Source organism: Eublepharis macularius, chromosome 1 (genome assembly GCF_028583425.1).
Source record: "Eublepharis macularius isolate TG4126 chromosome 1, MPM_Emac_v1.0, whole genome shotgun sequence".
NCBI lineage: Eukaryota > Metazoa > Chordata > Lepidosauria > Squamata > Eublepharidae > Eublepharis > Eublepharis macularius.
The window spans coordinates 138,327,449-138,347,627 of NC_072790.1; the positions used below are offsets into that span (position 1 = coordinate 138,327,449).

The window sequence follows — 20,179 nt, forward strand, 5'->3', positions numbered from 1 at the left end:
CACACTCAGAGTGGTTTACAAAGTGTGTTATTATTATCCTCACAGCAATCACCCTGTGAGGTGAGTGGGACTGAGAGAGCTCTGAGAGAGCTGTGACTGGCCCAGCTGGCTTCAAGCGGAGGAGTGGAGAATCAAACCCAGTTCTCTAGATTAGATTCCTGCTGCTCTTAACCACTACACCAAACTTTACCAGGACAAGTATATTTAGAGTGTTCAAAACTGTGCATAATTCAGTATCTCAATAATCCTTACAACAGCTCCATAAGGGAATATGGAAAAAGGCTGACCTTGAGCCCCAGTTCATCTATTCACCAGGAGTTCAGGCTGAAATAATGTGGAAGAGTAGGGTGAACCCCTTCAGATAATTTCTTGTGACACGTAAACACAAGAAGCTGTCTTATATTGAATCAGACCATTGATCCATCAAAGTCAATATTGTCTACTCAGACTGGAAGTGGCTCTCCAGAGTCTTAGGCAGAGGTTTTTTACATCACCTATTGCCTGGTCTTTTAAGTGGACATGTCAGAGATTGAACCTAGGACCTTTTACATGCCAAACAGATGCTCTGTCATTGAGCCACACCCCCTTTCTAACAATCTTCATGTGAACAACTGATGAGGCAGAAGCTCTATTCAAAGTAGGAGAATGGTAGCTTTGTTACTGGCTCTTTGTGTGGAGGCCCTGGGTCATGTGAAGGATTATTGATGTCATTATGGGGAGGGGCTTTGCCAGTCTATCACTGTGTTATTTCAGCCATCTCCTGATAAATCTATGAATGCAGGCTGAGAGATAGTGGCTCGCCTAACACGATAGCATTCATTCATGGAAGAGGTGAAACTTGACCTGACTTGACCTAGTTGACTCTAAAGCCTTAAGGAAATTATTACTCTACTTTACATAAAAGAAAACAAAGATTGATGATTCCCACTTTATTTTTTTATACTTGGAAACATGCATTTTAGATTTTGCTTGGGAAGGAATTTTCTGCAAGGCTCAAAAACCTATTATTTGTTTTATATGTTCAAAATAAAACGGCAAACAAAGAAAAAACCCAATGTAATTTAAGGGCATGTTACTTTACAGTTAATCATTATACTTTATAGTCACTATAGTAAAGTCACCTCCATGTTCTAGTTCCATATGTAGGACCTGGGTGCCTTACCAAGTGGGCAAAAGGGGCAGTTGCCTAGGCAAGTAAGAATGCCACCTCTGCCAGCATCTCAGTCCTTCTCGGAGGGAGCTGGCTCTGACTATCAGGACATGGAGGAACACAAAGTAGCACCACCACTGGCTGTTATTTTATTTTACAAATGTTATACCCATCTTTCTGTTTTCATATGGGCCGCCAAGGCAGCTCACAAGGTAAAAACGTACTTAATAAAATAACATCTTAAAAAGTTATAATGCTTTTCAAAGATTTTGTATGGATTAAAGCCTGTATGCTATTGCTCCAACCTCTTGAGGTTTAAAGCTTCTGCTGGAGGGAGCACCTTTCCCAAAGCTACTCTGCAAATGTGTAACTCTTTGCCTTTGGAGATTCAATCCAAGCCTAAAGTACTGTTGTTCTAGAAAAGTTATAAGACTTCTTTCTTCAACATAACCTTTTCTTAAAATCTTTTCATCTTTTTTATCATCCTTTTCCTGCAAGACTTCTATGACTGCAAGTTTCTCTTATAGCAGCTTCTGGTTATGCAGAACAGCTTTAGACTATTCTGACTAATACATTTGGGGTCAGAAAGATCTTTTCTTTTCCACCAGCATTTTGAAACTTCATTTGTGGGAAAAGTTAGCATAAAACTTTTTTAAAAATAATGTGATTAAAAGTGGAATTAATAACCGGTCTCAAGAAAATACTATATGCAATTTTGTTTCATTATCTCCTCACCTCAAAAAAGTTTGACTAACAGATTCTGAACATCTTTCATGATATGGTGGATTTGGACCACAGCCTGTTTGGCCTGTCATGAAATAACAAGTTAATAATCCCCTTCCCCTTTGGACTAAGCACACAGGTGCTCATGTATGGGTTGCTCTTGGTCTGTCTCAGAGATAACTAATAAGCCCCAAGCATTTTTTCTTGTTTTATGGTCAAAAGTAAAACTTGCCTAGAAAACCCATAGGAAGCCATTATACATTGGGTAGAGTCCTAGCCTAACTCTCAACAAAAAACAAATTAACAAAAAAAATGTCATCACAGAAAAAAGCAATGCATATTAACACAGATTGGGTCAGAAGAGTGAGAGTGAGAAAGAGAGACCAAGAGGGAGAGCACAATTTTCTTGGGAGAGATTTTTTTTTTACTTTCCTTTTTCTTCTAGTAACAAAGTCCATTGTGGAGGGAAATACAATGGTCTCTAGAAAGTGGGGGAGGGGGGGAAGGCGGGCATTGCTTCCTCCTCTGTGACTGATCTCAGCCAGGTGAAGGTGGTGGTGGTGGGGGAGAAATTGCCACCTGCTGTGCTCCTGAACCCAGAGTGGAGTTGGCGCCTCTTTTCTTTGGTGCTGCTGCTGAACCCAGCCAGTTGAAGGGGTGCGAGTATTGCCACCTGCTCTGCTACTGATCGCAGCTGGGTGAAGGGGTGGGTGAGCATTGCCTCCTCCTCTGTGCCTGATTCTGGCTGGATGAAGGGGGGTGGGCATTGCCACCTGCTCTGCTCCTGATCCTGGGTGGGTGAAGGGGGGCGGGCACTGTCTTCTGCTCCATGCCTCATCGCAGCCAGGTGAAGGCGCGGGGGGGGGGGTAACATTGCCACCTGCTCTGTTCCTGATCCCAGACGGGTGAAGAGAGGTTAGACATTGCCTCCTACTCTGGGCCTGATCCCGTCCAGGTGAAGGTGGGGGGCTGGCATTGCCAGCTGCTCTGCGTCTGATCCCAGCTGGGTGAAGGGAGGACGGGCATTGCTATCTCCTCTGCTCCTGATCCCGGCTGGGTGAAGAGGGGGGGGGCATTATCTCCTGCTCTGCACCTGATCCCGGCTGGGTGAAGGCGGGGTGGGTGGGCATTGATGTTTGCTCCACATCTGATCCTGATGGCATGAAGGGGAGGCGGGCATTGCTACCTGCTCCACACCTGATCCCAGTTAGGTGAAGGGGGGCGGGCATTGTCACTTGCACCGCTCCTGATCCCAGCTGAGTGAAGGAGGGCAGGTATTGCCTCCTGCTCTGTGTCTGATCCTGATGGAGTGAGGGGGGCAGGCATTTCCATCTGCTCCATGCCTGATTCCAGCGGGTTGAAAGGGAAGTGGGCATTGCCACCTTCTCCACTCCTGATCCTGGCTGGTGAAGAAGGAGCAGGCATTGCCACCTGCTTTGTGCCTGATCTTGGCCAGATGAAGGCGGGGGGTAGGCATTGCTACCTGCTTCATTCCTGATTCCATCTGGGAGAAGGGGGAGTGGGCATTGCTGCCTGCTTCACCTCTGATTCCAATGGGGTGAAGGGGATGCAGGCATTTCTGCCTGCTCTGCTCCTGATCCCGGCCAAGTGAAGAGGGGTTGAACATTGCCTCCTGCTCCATGCCTGATCCCAGCCGGGTGAAGGCAGGGGGCGGGCATTGCCTTCTGCTCTGCATTTGATTCCGTCCCGGTGAGGGGGGGTGGACATTTCTCCCTGCTCCGCGTCTGATCCTTGCTGAGTGAAGGGGAGGTGGGCATTGCCGCCTACTCCACGCCTAATTCTGGTGGGTTGAAGGGGGAGCGGGCATTTCCACCTGCTCTGCTACTGTTCCCAGCTGGGTGAAGGGGAGGGCGGCCATTGCCTCCTGCTCTGTGCCTGCTCCAGTTAAGTGATGGTGGGGAGCAAGCATTGCCACCTTCTCTGCTCCTGATCCCAAATGAGTGAAATTGGGGGCGGCCATTGCCACCTGTTCCACTCCTAATCCCAGCTGGGTGAAGGCAGGGGGTGGGCATTGCCACCTGCTCCACTTCTGATCCCAGCTGGGTGAAGGCAGGGGCCAGGCACTGCCACCTGCTCTGCTCCTGATCCCAGTTGGGTGATGGCAGGGGATGGGTATTGCTGCCTGCTCTACGCCTGATCCCGGCCTGGGCTTCCCTCCACAATGAGCTCTTGGAGGCACACCAAGGTAGGAAGTGAGTTGTCTGGAACATGGTTAGGCTTTTATATAGTAGGATTAAATGTACAAGAAAATAACTGGGGGCTTGGTGCCACACTGTACAATCCTCAGTATGTATCCTAAAATAATCCCACTGGGTTTAACGGGACTTAGTCCCTAGTAAGTATGTTTAGGATTGTAGCCTTAATGTCTATATGTTATCTTCAGGCCTTCATCCATAATTTTTGGATTATTGTGAAGACTTATTTAGAATTAGAAAATAGTACATGAAACACCATTATATATTTTATAATTAGTGCTCTCCCACCATCCCCATGTGACCAAATGCCAACAAACATGAAATTTAGTGATTTTCTTTAAATCAATGTACCGTTCTAAGGTGCTACAGTTTGCATATTTGTGTCTGTTAATGTCTTTGTCTCCACTAAATTATATCTCAGGTGCACTCGTTCTCTTGCCATTACATTTTATCAAAACAGACTTACCCAAAAAGGAAACGTGTATTGATATTTTGGATGACACATGTGTCTAATTCAGGATGGGTTTGATCTGCATATTTTATACTAAAGCAAAGCAAATGTTTTCTGATCTTTGAGTTTAACCATTTCTGAAGGGCCTTAATAAGAGTCTAGCAGATTTATCTTGGGCTGGATTGCATTCACATCATTTCTATCAATTTAAGATGCTCTCCCTCCAAAGCAAATATCTGTCCAGATGAAATGATGGCAGTACGTGACCCTCAAATGATATTTATGAAAAAGTGTAGGCTTGTTACTTTTCAGAGTGGTTGTATAGACACACTTAATAGGCTTTGTCTACCCCACCCCCATAAGCTTCTGCCCAGGCTATCATTTAACTTTGGAGTGATCTCCACTTATGCATTTTAATAAATCCAGTATTATATTCTATGCTATTGTTTTTTTAAACAGCAACTGTAAAATATTGGTAAAGTCTTCAAAGTTTGAATCTCCTATGGCAAGTTATAGATATAAATACTGGGGCTCAGTTCTACTTGAAATACATTCTCCTAATATTCCTTGGTTGGAAAACCTGCTCCTTTATTCTAAGTAACAACAACAACATTTGATTTATATATCGCCATTCAAGACAACTTAGTGCCCACTCAGAGTAGTTTACAAAGTATGTCATTATTATCCCCACAACAATAATCACCCTGTGAGGTGGGTGGGGCTGAGAGAGCTCCTAGAAGCTGTGACTGACCCAAGGTCACCCAGCTGGCTTCAAGCGGAGGAGTGGGGAATCAAACCTGGTTCTCCAGATTTAGAGTCCCGTGCTCTTAACCTCTACACCAGATTGGTGGAAGCTAGCATTCTGAATATGCTTAGATTCTTTTAATCATGAAGTTTGGTTTGTATCAGTTTCTTGAAAGGGATATGGCCAAAGATAGAATGGGTTTGTTTTCAGTTCAACATTTGCAATATTCAATATTTTTCTGCCTGATGAGTCCAATATTGTATAGTGAAAATTAAGAATATAATCTTTTTTAAAAAATGAAGGACAGCTGATTCAGGCAGTTTTTCTTTCAAAACCACCAAATTGAAACCACATTGTTAGTACTTAGTTTCTGAGCACTGACATTTTGTGGAATTACATTTATGCAAACAAATTTCAGTCACATATTTGTGAGACTGAATAGTCTTATATAGAAAAATACTGCAAAAATATAAGTATTAAACTGGGGAGACTACAGTGGTGATATGTATTTAAAGCATCAGTGTTACTTAAAAGGTTACATTATAAGTTAGGAATGAGCGACCTGTTTTGTGTGTTTTAAAAACTAGAATCCCTGAAGTCCACTTCTATATATAATTAAAGAGTGCATTCTTGAGTTTTCTTAACAGCTAATTTGTATTAAATGATCCAGAGTATTGACTCTTGTTTAGGAATGGAGGTTGTTTCTTACTGGATTTGATCAATGCTAATTTAACCCAGAATTCTTTGCAAGAATCTCGGCAATCTGCAGGTACTAAGTGTCCACTAGTGGATGAAACCATAGTCCACCCCTGTCTGGTTATCCTTGCCAACAGGCCTGGAAAAGAATGTCTTCTACTTGTAACACAGGCCTAATTTGTGAAAACTGGCAGTTTTTCATGGAGGTAAACAACATTACCTGGTAAAAAATACCCCACTGAGTCTCTATTAAAGGGACAGAGCATTTTTCTGCAGGTCAGTCTAGATTATCTCAAAGTGTTTTGCTCAGCCATTTCCTTATGTAAGCCTGTATACAGACAATACAGAACATAATTTTCAGTTATTTTTGTAAATGTCAGAATTCTCAATAAACAAACTCAATAAATTGTACACCATAGTGCTTAAAGAAGCATACTGCTATCTATGAAAGGATGACTAAATGGCACTCATGCTGTTTTCCATAGAAATTTGCAGAAAATGACTAATTATTGCCTAAAAATCTGAGGTGAGGGATAGACAATTGTTCATTTCACTTGTTCAAGCTGAATGGAAGCATATAGGCGTTTTTGCTCCTTGGTCAGTAGGCTTGTACAGGGAAAATTTCTTCTCTTAATAACAAAGATTGAATCACGGGGACCTTTGAGTTTATATTCAGAACCAGAGGACACTCAATAGAAAAGTACCTATTGTATTCTCTTGTGACAGGCTCATTCTGAGTACTACTTAACAGTGAATATTCCTAAGCGCAGTGGATTCCCCCCCCCCCAATTGAAGTTCTGGAATGAATGTCATCCCTGTTGCCAGATCCTGCTAACTTGTGAGGAACAATTCCTCATTAGGCACGCTATTCATTTCTTGTGTATAATTCTTATATGTGTTTCCACTAAAAGCACTGGACTGGTTCCAGCTAATTATTCAATTATCATTATCATTAAAGGGATCAACATGGGCCACCTGGACCCCTTTCTCCAAGATAGAATGGACTCGTAAGAGGTGCAGTTCCACATTTTCTTGAAATCATCCAAGAAATGAGACCACAAGACCTCCTAAGGCTGCATGCTGAGTTACTGACCACCCTTTCCCAGGAAGTTGATGGTGGTACATTGCTTTTGTGGTGCAGCAAGCCAGTAACCTAAGCTCAATCAGCAGAGGAGAAATTTGTTTTTAAAAAGACTGCTCACTGAGATGTGGAGAACCAGAGAAGTGCAATTGCACCAGAGTCCACAGTAGTGCTGCCAGCTTTCAATTATCATGGAACAGCATGCCAATGAAACCCCTGTGACAGGCAACCATGGGAGCACTGTACGCTAACGAGGTAATGCTCTCCATTGTTGCCCATATGTAAGACACAAAAAGGGGGAAACAAAGGGAATACAGTGCCATGCCAATTGAAGGGGGACTGTGGCATGACCAGTAGAAGCCTTGAAAGCATAGGAATGCTGGGAGCTCTGGAAGTGTGGGTTTGACTATACTGCATTTTTCAGATGAACACACTGGGAAAACAGAAATATCCCTCTCCGCCCATATCTCCCTTCGTAAGTGCAACCCTGGTAGAATGCCAATGGTTAATGTATTTTCCCCTCTTCTCATTTTACCCATTTTCTTACCTGCTCATCACACAAACTGGTCATGTGTTGTGTTTTGATGGGTAAATGTTTTGTCATGGCCATTTTACAGATGCCTTTTGTGACTCATGCCTATCTTAGTGCATGAAATGGCTCTCTTCTAATATTTATGGCTTTGTCTTGCCAGATATTGACTCCATTTTATGGTTCTTCCTCCATAAATCCTGGATTTCTGAAAAGGACACAATGCTTCCCATCTGCACATGCAGAGGGAATCTCCACTGGGTGTTCTATTCAGCCATCCCTACACTTGCTGGCCCCATTTTGGATGTGCTCACATCTGACCATTTTCTGTAATGCCCTTCCAACTCCAGCCAGTTTGGTGTAGTGGTTAAGAACGTGGGACTCTAATCTGAAGAGCCGGGTTTGATTCCCCACTCCTCCACTTGAAGCCAGCTGGGTGACCTTGGGCCAGTCACAGCTTCTAGGAGCTCTCTCAGCCCCACCCACCTCACAGGGTGTTTTGTTGTGGGGATAAGAATGACATACTTTGTAAACCGCTCTGAGTGGGCATTAAGTTGTCCTGAAGGGCGGTATATAAATTGAATTTTTTTGAAATAATAATAATTATTATTATATGAACCCAGCAACAAGTTCCTTTCCCAACTCACAGTGTGTAACATACTCTATACTGCAATGTGATTTTTGCAACCAGCCTAAAGTGAATTTTCATTCAACAAAATCCTTAGCAAAGTAAATGAAAATGGCAGTGTCAATATTGAGGCTGACATAAATGATAGTCTTTGAATAAATGAAACGTAGATAGCTTTATTGGATGCAATTACATTTGAAATTGGACAACTTGAAAACAAACTACAATAAAAACTGGAACATATTTATTAAGGTAACATTTTGGAAATCCCAACAGACATAAATGCAAATATAAGGGGTTAGATAGCAAAATCCTGTTGCAGTTGAGGAGCAAGTACACATTCTGCATTGCCTAACAAATTTTTAAATGGTAGCACAGAAAGCACTTTTTAAAATGTCATGTCCTAATGGTAACAGTAAAATTGCTCTGCCATTTTTTCCTTTAGCTTTGTGAGTGCTAGGGAATAAAAAGGTGGGGGTTAGTGATGATCAAAAGTAGAAAAGATTAATCTTCAGTAATATATTACAGCAGTCTATATTTCACTTCCAGTATTTTAACAGAACAGATTCATCCATCTGTAAAACTGCAGATTATGTAATTTATAGTTTTGCAATACTTAAAAGTACTCTACTTTTACATGGAGATGTGGAAAGCCTTATTTAAGCATGCATTTATGCTGTCAAAACAGAAAATAGTAGCCACCTAGGTTTCTTGTAAGCATTTTGACCCAGCAAGTAATATGATAGGATCAATGTACATGGCATAAATGAACAGCACCAGCTGAGGGCAACTTTGTGTAGGACCCATTTGTACATGCACATGTACAAATGGGTACATGCACATACAGCTGAGGACACATGAAAATCTGCCTGGATCTAGGTAAAGGGATTCGAGCTGGCTGTGAATGATATGGGATACTTGAAAAGGGGCATTGCATAGTATGAGTGACAAGAAGTGAATGATTTTTGGCAGTGGAGTTTAGACAGAAAAGGCTTGAGCATGACAAAGGGAAGACGAAGAGAAGTTTGAGATAATCAAGGTGGGAGATGATCTGAACATGAACTAGAACCTTAGTCGCATCAGGGTTGCATATTCACAGAGTTGTGTCATGAAAGAGCAGTATGACAAAGTCATCTAGAGATACTCCTCAGTGATATTCCCACGTGTGCATATATAGAGAGAGAGACAAACGATGCATGCTGTAAGATAAATAAAGAGCTCAATCTTTCATTACTTTTTTCAGAGGGAGCTTCATGCACAATATAAAAATTTTCTTCATATTACTGAACCCACACCAGCAACAGCGTATCAGGTAAGTTTTCATTTTTATGTTTTATTTCAACATTTTTCTGAGCTGAAATGAACTACATTTGCAACAGAGAAAAGCAAGGATGCAATTTCGTTCCCTTCTGTGTTCTGTACTATTTTCCTCTTGGCAACAGATTTTGAATATGTTTGCTTCTCTTTCTCTCTCTCTTTTTTTTCCATGGGAACTGTTTGGTAAGTGCCGACATTAGAGCTGACAAAGCTTTGTGTGTGTTTTCCCCCTTTGCCTGGTTTCTGTGTCTGTGTGTGCAGGCATGCATTCATTAACGTAATTCCTCAACATTCAACAACAGCACATCATAAACCAGGGAAAAAAATCTCATAAATATTTAGATTCTTCTGTCTACCTTCCAAACTAAAGTGAAAAAAGAGTATTTGGTAAGGACTTGGTCTAAGTTAATCTGCATGTGAACCAAAAAGGGGTACAAAAGGATGAAAAGGTGGTGGAAACCAGTATACAAATGCACAGTCCCTAGGGGGTCATTCATCTTGTTCTTGTCAATACATTCCCAGTCTCAGTGCCCAGCTTTTTCTGCGCATGACCAAACAAACCGGCTTTGCAAAGACAATATAGCAAAGGATGTGCATATTTTGTTCCATTGTGTAAGGCATATTATGTAGTGGGGGAGGAGGGAGAGTTGATGCTAAATGCTTTACATTGTGGAAGTAGCAGCTGACTTTTCTACATGCCTCACTGTTTGCCTGAAATCCCTTACCCCTACAAACAGGTACATTTTCTTAGTAATTTACATGTATCAACCCAATGAATCAAAGTTAAGAAATGCCTAGGTGCTTGCTGCTAATAATGGAGAGGAAAACTAGTTGAAACAATTGGATGTTAGGAATACAACTTTGAATGCAACTTACAGAAGATTACTTTTACAAGTTATTTATCAAAAATGATAAAAAGCTGTACAATATAGAACAACTTTCCCTCTCACATAGGTTTAAGTAAAAGCACAATGGAAACCTTCACAGATGTAGAAACTTTTAATTGATGTAATTTATACTAAGATGAATACAACATTAAACACTCCTTACATTTTGCATTAAAATGGCAATGGCTGAATATGTGACTAATGCTTTCACACAGAGGGTTTCATGAGCTTTTATTCCAAAAACTGTTGTCATACTACTCAAAGAACACTACGGTGTGGATCAGACAGTAAGAATGGAAACACACACGTTACATTCACATTTGATTTTTTTTTAATTTTAGAAATGGATTCCGTTTTCTGTATTCAAAACATTTTAGCACCCCCAAAGTATTTATGAGGTTCCTTTTACACTTGGGAAGATTGGCGCAAATCCCTGTACAGCTCTGAAGGTTACCAGGTGGCATCAGACAAATCAGTCAGTCTATTCTGTCTCACAGGGTTGAAGATGAGATAGCTCAATTATACAGGCTCTAGCTCTACATAGTGGGATACAAATATGATAAATATGTCACAATAATTATTAGGTGACGCTGTGAATCACTGACATTATGCGGTTATGACAATATATGTGGTCACATATGCAAGTCAACATTTGATGTTACAATCAAGTGAAGGAAAGCATGTTTGAACCAAATCTAGAGCTAAGTAAAAACTCTTGGGTAGTCTAAATGAACCAGACTGGAAAGGGGATTTTTTTTTAAAGTCCAAATTAGTTCTTATTAGCTCTAGGTAGAAGAGTACAATGGCTTCCCAAGTCATCTGTCCATAGAATTTTAACTGCATTGACCTTTCAAAAAAGCATCACACACCACTGATTAATTCTTCATTTGCTATTTTGCTTGCGCATCAGGCGCTTCTTTAATATATAATGAGATTCACAAGGGCAAAAATACCATGTTGTTATATTCTTGTACATCCAGATTTTGTACCTATGTGCAATGGTTGGAATCAAAACAGCTGCTTTGATTTATGCAAGGGGGTTGTGTTAGCCCAATGGAAGTCTGGACTTTTTTTTCTTTGAACAGATGACCTATCTATTGTAATCATACTTCCTTTAGTTTTCAAAACAAACCTGTCACCTGGAGTAAGCGGCTGTCGTTTGAAGGGGGAAAGTTTTCATGGGCTCATGGAACTAACTGCGTGTTTCTTCAATGCCTGGCCTGTTGGAGAAAAACAAGCACTTCCTGCGGTGATAGATGGTGTTGTTTTGTTCTTCAGGACAATCAGTGATTGAAATAGGCTAAGTGGGAAGTTCCACCTCCACTTCTGCAACAGACGGGAGATTGTGTGGTGGTATCCCCTAGATCTTGCTCTAAACAATCCTCAGGAAAAGTGATCTGTGTCCAGAAGACTGATCTGACCAAAGCTGTTTGGCACATATTTTGCTACTTACATATTTACTGATGGTACCTAGCCAGTTTTTTAAAATGTTCCAAGTATGGCTGATGCCAGCTCTGAGTATTTTAAATTACATTTGTGTGAACACTTTTTTTGGCCTTTAAACTACATAATATACTTCAAAGAAACAAGAGTTTCATCATTCCAGTAGCTAAATTCTTAAGCATGTATTCTACTAAAGTAGTTAGATTTAAGCAAATAAGCTTAGAATTTTGGTACAAATTGCTGAATCCTATATGAAACTGTTGGCTTACTTAGGAAACTAAAGGACCTGGTTTTCTCCCCAGCTATGGAAACTGATATTGTAGATTCCAGGAATTTATTAACAAATATAATTTTTGGTTTTAAGTCTCTACAAATCATAAGGGGAAGAATCCAAGGTTACATCATTTCAGATGTGCTACTATAGATGACATATGTTTTGGTTAATTGCCAATATATTATTTTATATTCTAAATACAGATTTTATTTTCTGCACTGTAATTGGGATTTTAATTGTATTTTTTGATGTGCCCAAGCTCTGATTGGCTAATATAGGCGATGTATAAAATATTATACAGATATATGAAAGACTGGATTTCCAAAGCCATTTCTGAGTGTTGAAAGTGGATTCAAAACTAAGCAAAATACAATTATATTCAATTAAAAAACAAAACTCAAAGATAACAAGAAAAAACATTTTGCTTAAAAAGAAAACAATGATTCTCCCACACCCACTTGAAATTGGAAATTTGTTACTGGAGGATAAAATGGAAAATAATAGAATGTTAGTATACCATGATAGCAGCTAGATATTGGAAAAGGAACATAACTCCCCCCACAAAAAGAAGACTGGTTGAAGAAACTGAAGGAATGTGTACAGCTGAGTAAACTGTATGTTGCATGGTAAAAAGTTAGATAAGTTTGATACATGGAATGTTAATTCTGACTAGTGTGGTGAAATGAATTTATATGATTTATTTACAGAACTGGAGATGAATTTGTAAAGCTTTATATTCAATTTTTTTTACTGAATAAAATTTTTATTAAAATTAAAGCAGAACAGCCAGCTATTAAATTGTTATCTTTAGTCCTGACATAGTAGCACAATCTCCATTTCCTCCCCCAAAAACAAAACAAACTCTGCTAGCAGGCAAAGAAGTATTTGCTGGCCTCTGTGAAATGAGTTACAATTTTACTCCACATTTGGATTATCAGATTTTCAGCAAAGTTGAAAATCAGGTCAGCACTAGCAGGAAGACAGAGGAATGTTTCAAGAACGTCAACAGACTTGTTGCAGATAGAATGATCAAAATGAAGCCAGACAATCCTTAAAGCTCCCCCCCCTTTTTTTTGACCCTCAGTGAGTTCTAACAGTGAAGGAAGCATTGGCTGAGAAGCACTTAAAAGAACACAGCATACGATAGACCTAGTGGGTGCATAAAGTGTCCCTCAAGACACTTGTAGCTAGCCACTATTACCATCTCAGAGCCAAGCTACAAGTGACTCCTGACACAGGTTTGACACTTGTCAGCTTCCCTCAAGTTTTGATGGGAAATATAGGCATCCTGGTCTTGCAGCTGTAATGGAGAGCCAAGCTGTAAAACCAGGACGCCTACATTTCCCATCAAAACTTGAGGGAAGCTGACAAGTGTCCAACCTGTGTAAGGCATCACTTTTGGCTTGGCTCTCAGTTGGCTGGCAGTTTCTGCAAAGGTTATTATCAACAGGAGCAAGTTTCTATTTTAGAGAAAAAAAAGGAAGGAAACTAACAGGATAAAACTGTAAGACTAGGTCACAATCAGGGACATGTGATCACCAGATTTGGTGTAACAGGTTCATAAGGAGAGTTATGTCCTCTCTTTGTTTTTGTTTCAGTGGGAAGAACAGAGCAATCCCATGGCAATTGGAGCAGTTGCCTAGAGAGAATATTAATTAGGATTCATGAAAGCATCAAGATTCTCCTAAAAATAGGAACCACCTATGAACATAAGAAAATAGCAACTTGAAAGAAAATGAATGTACCAGTAGATCCCTAAACAAAGACGTAAACAAAAGCATCAATGATGACCCCCACAATAAACAAGTTCTTAGAACACTGACATAATTTAAACTTAACCAACTCAGTTAATTATAACACTCCTAAGAGTAGTTTTAAGGACACACAATGCATGTGTGTAATATATATCTCAAAAGGTTCAGTTTGAACACTTCTGTTTCTATCTTCAGACCTTTTGAAATATTCCTAAAGCTGCAATCTAAAGGCACCATCCAGACTAGAGGAGAGTTACGGCCAAACTAGGTATGTAAGAGCAGCCTGATCCACCCTATTCATATTTAAAATATGATGAGGTTAGGGGAGCAAGCCTAAGTAGGTCTACTCAGCAGTAAGTCCCATGTAATTCAGTAAGGTTTACCTCCATGAAAGTGAGCTCAGGATTGCAGACTAGGAGTTTTAAGAGACAAGCACATGAGAGGAAGTCAATCTTCCACAATCTTGCCTAACATTCAATGGTAGGATGCATTTTTCTCTCAGTCTCTCCCTAATCCAAGGCAGGGAAGAAAAGCCTGGAGGGTAGGGGAGACAGCAGTCCCCCTCACCCCAGTGTTCCTTTTTGGTAAAAGAATCTGCAGCTCCTATGTCAGACGAGCAGGGGAGACATGTGATGGGGCCTGTGCTTATTCACATCTCCTCTTAACGGCGGCATTTCATGGCCCTAAATATACTTACTAGAAAGTAAGGCCATTGAAGGTAGTGTGACTTACAGCTGTGAAAGCATTTTAGGACTGAGTTGCAAGATGTTTTTCAAAGCAGCAGCAAAAATTTAATATATACATTTAAAAAAGTGAGCCTATATCAAATACTTAGCTTATTTATTTAGCTCTGCATTCACATTCAATGCTGAAGTTGTCTTCCAAAAATTAATACTTTATAATTAATATCTTTCTCTCTCAACAGAAAAAAACTACACACCACTTTTTATTAATCTGACAGGTTACTTTCCTCTAAATTTCAAGACAGACATTTGATTTAACATTGGCATGGTACTTTATATGGAACGATTAAGATTTTGGCTGATATAACAAGTAGATATAAAAAAACTGTCAAAAAGCAGGTATTAAATTAGCCTTGCCAATCATTTGTTACAAGTGTTAAAATAGCATCAGTACTGAATTCTTAGAGTAGAGAATTACATACTGAGACAAGAGCATCAATGTATTTTATACGTTTTCGAAAAAATCCTGAGATGCTTTCTTGGAAGTAAAGAATTGTTGAATAAAGAAGGAAGTATTTTTGAGTAAACATGTGTATGATCAGAAAATATTTGTCAAGCTCCTTTGAAATCTATTGAACTTTCAGGAAAATATGCTTGGTATCCGAAGCAATCAAAAAGGAAAGTTGTCTTCCTTAATCCATTCATCTATGCCTTTTACATTCTGAGCCTTTGTATGTTTACTTGGAAGTAAGCTCTAGTCCACTTTATGGGCCTTATTGCCAAGTAAGGGAGCACAAAATTCTTTTCATAGTAATGACAGATTTTGAACAAGAGAAATGAATACCAAACCCTGACAAATGTAACAGGACAGCACAGTGGGATGTGGCAGACAAAACTTCCACTTTGGAAAGTTGAACTTCTCTTCTCTGGTTGCACAGTCTCGATTTCAAACTACAGTTTATATTAACACCCAGATTTTAGGAACTTTTTTTTAAATAAGGGAAACACACTTGACTTTCCCATTTTTTCCCTCAATAAAAGATTGGGATAACTAGGAGATATTTCTAGCGTTTGCAGGGCTCATGTAAAGCTCTGAAAAGGAAAGGGGAGGGGGGAGGCTGGCGAGGGAAGGCTAGGAATACCGGGGACAATGATATTTGCAAGATCAGGTCACAGACGTCCTTGTTGTTCAAGGGAGGCGGTGAACACGAAACCCTCGGCGCGGCAAACGGTCATTTTTGCACCCCTGGAGGACTAACGGCTTGGGCAAGGGCAGGCTCGAAAGCAGCCGCTGCTCAAGCTGTTTTGTGTGGGGAGAAAGAATGGATCGTGACTGTAGAAGCCCAAAAGCCGGCTGTTGTTTTTGGCAGGTTCTGAGCGATCAAGAGAGTCCGCGCGTGCCCCTTCCGTTGCGAGGCGGAGGAGTTCGGGGGGGGGGGCTTCACGAAAACGCGCCTAACAGTCGTCCAAAGGCTCGGGAATGGAAAGTTCTACCGAAAGGATCACGATGGGGACTCGCAAGCAGACCACAAGAGGTGAACGAGGGAGCCTGACTGAAAACTTCTCGTGCGGACGCGCCGGCAGACGGGAGAGGCGTACGGGCAGCTTGTCTCTGCGTGCCTGGCCGCTGGCGAACGAAGCACCGGCGGGGATTCAAACCACCTCAGCGCTCGTGAGGGTAGCGGCAGGGTCGGGCTTATTTGTGAAGAGGAAATGGCGCTGCATTATGTCAGAAATGCCGGCCTCGGAGACCTCCCCCCGTATGTGACATACACACAGCACAACACGATCTCGCAGACAGCGAGCCGAACACACGCCGCAGTCTGAAAGTAGGCAAGCGTGTCGGCTGTTTTGCTCTTCCTTCTACCCCCAATCTCGACTTCCTCCCCTCCGACAGCAGCCACTTCCTTTAGGAAGGCTACTCCACTGGCGACCCTTGCGGCTGCTTTAAGGGATAGAGAAGACATTGCACCCCCACCTTCTGCGGCCCGCGCAAGCGCACCGCCTTCCTCTCGGCCCCGCCCCATTCCTTACACCTTAGGAGAGGAAGAAGGGCTGCGGCCGCCGCGACACAATTGAAAGCGCGAGCCTGCGTGCTCGCTCGCGTATATAAATAAATATATCTCCGTCCGTAACACCGTGCAAGATAAAACACTGCACGCATGCGTCCTGGTAGTAACGCAACACGATCGGGACTTCCCCCGCCAACAGCACGTGACCGAGCACCACCCCAACGTTAGATCGGTGAAGTAACAAGAGTTTTTAAAGGAGTTTCTCGCGCTTTTTCTCATACCACTACAAATCGAGGGGAGGGGGGAGCAGAGTGCGCTCGCCTGCCACCGCCATCCGGAACGCAAAAGTGTAGTAAGCAGCAGCGCGAGCCTTTGTATGGGTGTGTGCGCGCGCGCGCCAGTTAGTCACACCAAAGCATAGACATTCCGGGATGGGAGGGGGCCGGGCGGAATACGCACGTGTGCGTATTCGCTCGTGCCGCGATCCCCCCTGCGGCCCCCACGAGCGAGAAAATCTCTCTCTCTCTCCCCCCCCCCCCCGCCCCCCGTGGGCAATCAGCCGAGTCCCGAGCCTCTCAGGCGAGCGGCAGGGGCGGGGCGGGCTGAATCTGCCAAGTGGCGCCGCCGCCGCCGCCGCTTTCTGATTAACGGCCGCCCCGCCCCGCCCCTGCTCCTCGGCTGCTCCCTCCCCGGCCCCTGTCCCCTCCCCTTCCCTCCGCCGCCAGCGCAGCCCGAACTGAAGCGAATTGAGGAGGAGGAAGACGGCGACGAAGGAGGCACAGCGGCTGAGACTCGCCACCACAAGGAAACGGCCCCAACGGGAGGGGAGGGAGGCAGGCGGAGCGGGAGGCAAGGTGGCAGCGGCGGCAGCAGCCAGCGGAAGCAACGCCGGTGGCCGGGAACAGCCTAAACAAGCGGCAGCGGGGACTCCTCGGGAAACAGTAGCCAAGCCCGCCCCCATTGGCCGGCCTGCCTCCCTCCCCTGCCGCGGAGACAGCCCGGGGGGCAGCAGCGCCGACGAGAAGGAGCCGCGATCGACGTCTGCGTGTGCTGGGGGAAGGCGAGCAAGAGAGGAAGAGGAGGGGGAAATACCGACGACTGCGCCGGCCGCTGGCGCGCGGCGCTACAGAAAGGCTTCCAGTGGGAGCGGCTCCAGGAGGGACGGCGGCGGCGGCTCTGCGTGCGAGCGGGCTGAAGGAAGACTAGGGCGCAGCCCCGGCGGCGTCGAGAGCGGAGTAGGGGGCTGGGGGGGGTGGCGGCCGCCGAGTTCCCCCCCTTTTTTTTCTCCCCCGCCTGGGACCCGGCGGCGTCTCCGGGCGGCTTCTTGGTCGACGGCGCCCCCTTTTTCCTGCTCCCTCCTCCCCCGGTTGTAGGGGGAGAAGCGGCCTCCCCCCCGCCCCACGCACACACCCCGTCTCTTCCCCGCCTGGCGGGCGCCCAGTGCGGTGGTTGGGCGAGTGCTGGTGCGGGCGCTCGCTCGCGGTCTCTGTGCGCTTGGAATATGGTTGGGGAAATGGAAACCAAGGAGAAGCCCAAGCCGAGCCCCGATTACCTGATGCAGCTGATGAACGACAAGAAGCTCATGAGCAGCCTCCCCAACTTCTGCGGGATATTCAACCACCTCGAGAGGCTGCTGGACGAAGGTAACGATGGGAGTGGGGGAGGGAGCGAGCCCAAGAGCCGCGCTGTCCGAGTGGTTGGCGGAGGGTGGGGAAGCGGTTGTACCCTCCCGCCCCGCGCAGTTTAGGCCTTTGCCCTCTTCGGTGGGCCCCCTTGACGGGCTTTTCTGCCTCGAAGATGGGGGCAGATTGCGCCTTTCGGCCCTTCAATGGCGCCTCTTGGCCTTGCATCCCGCCCCGTAAACAAAGAGGAGAAGCGGGAAGTCTCTCCCCCGAAGTTTCAGCCTGGGAGGACTAAGAGCTGAATGAAGTCCCGCTTTGTGCGCTGGTGTTCGTTCTCTTGGTTCTTTTGCGAGTCAGGGGAAACGCAGCCGCCACATTGAGAGACCAGGAGGGAGAGGCAGAAAGCCCGAAAGTGATTGGCGGGAGGAGGCAATAAAGGGACTCTTTGAGACTCTTAAATCCATGTTATGAAGTGCGAGGGCGTAGAGGGCCGGGTGGTGGGACTCGTGGAAGTGCCTACTGACAAGTTAGTTTTGTAGCCTAAAGAAATGAGGAACGGGTGGTTTTGTTGAGATTTTGCTGGCGCTGGGAGGTGGTTGAAACGCACTGACAAGACCAGAGGGTTTAGCTCTCTCCTGCTGCGCATTTCCCGGACGAAAAAGAGGAGTAAACAGACTGAACTTGTTTACTAGGAATCCTGAAGGATCTGCACTGGAATGCTTGAGTTTAGAACACAGAAAGTAAAACACAGAAGAGTTGAGATATTCTTGAATGTTCACCAGGTTCCAGGCTATGCAATGTAGTGTATAAAGCTACATTTCATGTTTGCAAAGAGGTACAAAACCTTTGTCACATTTTTGGTGTAACACTGTCCCCTGTAAGTCTGTAATCTTTTAACAATTCTGAAGTGTCCTGTGGGTTTAAATGGCTTGAGGATTGCAGTTGGAGGCTTCACTGAAGTGTGTTCCAGCATATTTTCTTAATGATGTATTGTATTGAATATACTTGGATTTTCTCTGAGATAGTCTTCATTATCAGTCACAAACCTCCTTTGAATTTATATCTGGAAGTTAAAGGGTTATGGAGCTTGATGTCTGGTAGTCTCACCAGTTGTATCTGAAATGTCTGATCTGAAGTTTCAACTTTGGGTTTGGTGTACTTTGATTTTTTTTTTTCCCCTTTGGGAAGTTCATGCAGAGTTCTTCTGGTTCTTGTCAAAGATCTCTGCACATTTGAAATGGAAATTGTATACTTATCTGCCTGAAGCAAGTGGCTGCAGAGACCAAATCAACACAGTGGAATTATATTTCTGAGTAATTCCTGTTTTGATAAGTATGTTAAAAACTAGATGAGCAATAAAAGGAGACTAGTTTGAAAGTAGTTTCTGTCCATCAACATTTTATGGAGAGATTCTATAATGTGAAATTAAGAAATGAACTCAAAAACAGGTTCTAAAGAAATAAAATTGAATAGTGTTGTAACAATGGATTGTTAAAAGTTCCTGAATGGATTTTTCAAATTTCCTGTATTTCCAAAACTTGCTTCTTGGAAGGGGGAAAACTGCATTTTATCACAGGAACTAAGGAGCAGAATGCCTGTGGAGTCAAAAGGAATTGCAGAAAGAATGAGGTCACAGTTCGTCTTGAGTGTGAAGCTTTGCAAGTTTTTGTGCAGCAGCATGTACTTTTTAAAAAAGTCTAAAGCCAGGACTAGAAGAAAACCAACAAACAAGCCTTTTCTTATCCTATCTCTTCCCCTGCCCAAATCGCCCTTTCTGGATAGCCCAAACAAAAAGTTCAGCTGCCCCTTTAAATCTTTCTGTGTTTCCTGTTTGTGTTGGCTCCTGGGTGGGAGAGCTGTTAAGGCTGAAAACTTTGTGGAATGTTAAAAAAAAATCTATGCAAATTCAGCAAATGATCTAAATGCTTAAATATTTGAACACTAAGGGGCGCCCGTTCTTTCTTTTTG

General features: G+C 43.4%; 1 protein-coding gene across 7 annotated transcripts in view; it reads left to right on the forward strand.

Moving 5' to 3' along the window:
• The first annotated feature begins 17,791 nt into the window (after positions 1 to 17,791).
• QKI (QKI, KH domain containing RNA binding) overlaps positions 17,792 to 20,179 on the forward strand; it is a 277,266-nt gene continuing 274,878 nt past the window's right edge. For 5 of the 7 annotated variants that reach the window (XR_008596475.1, XM_054970310.1, XM_054970318.1 and 2 more), the window contains exon 1: positions 18,008 to 18,232. Coding sequence is in view for 5 of the 7 variants with exons in the window: in XM_054970310.1 (XP_054826285.1) it covers positions 18,091 to 18,232 (142 nt within the window). In the remaining 2 variants the exon portion in view is untranslated. Of the gene's footprint in view, positions 18,233 to 20,179 lie in introns of all 7 variants that reach the window. The other 2 variants (XR_008596476.1, XM_054970351.1) reach the window with 1 other exon arrangement.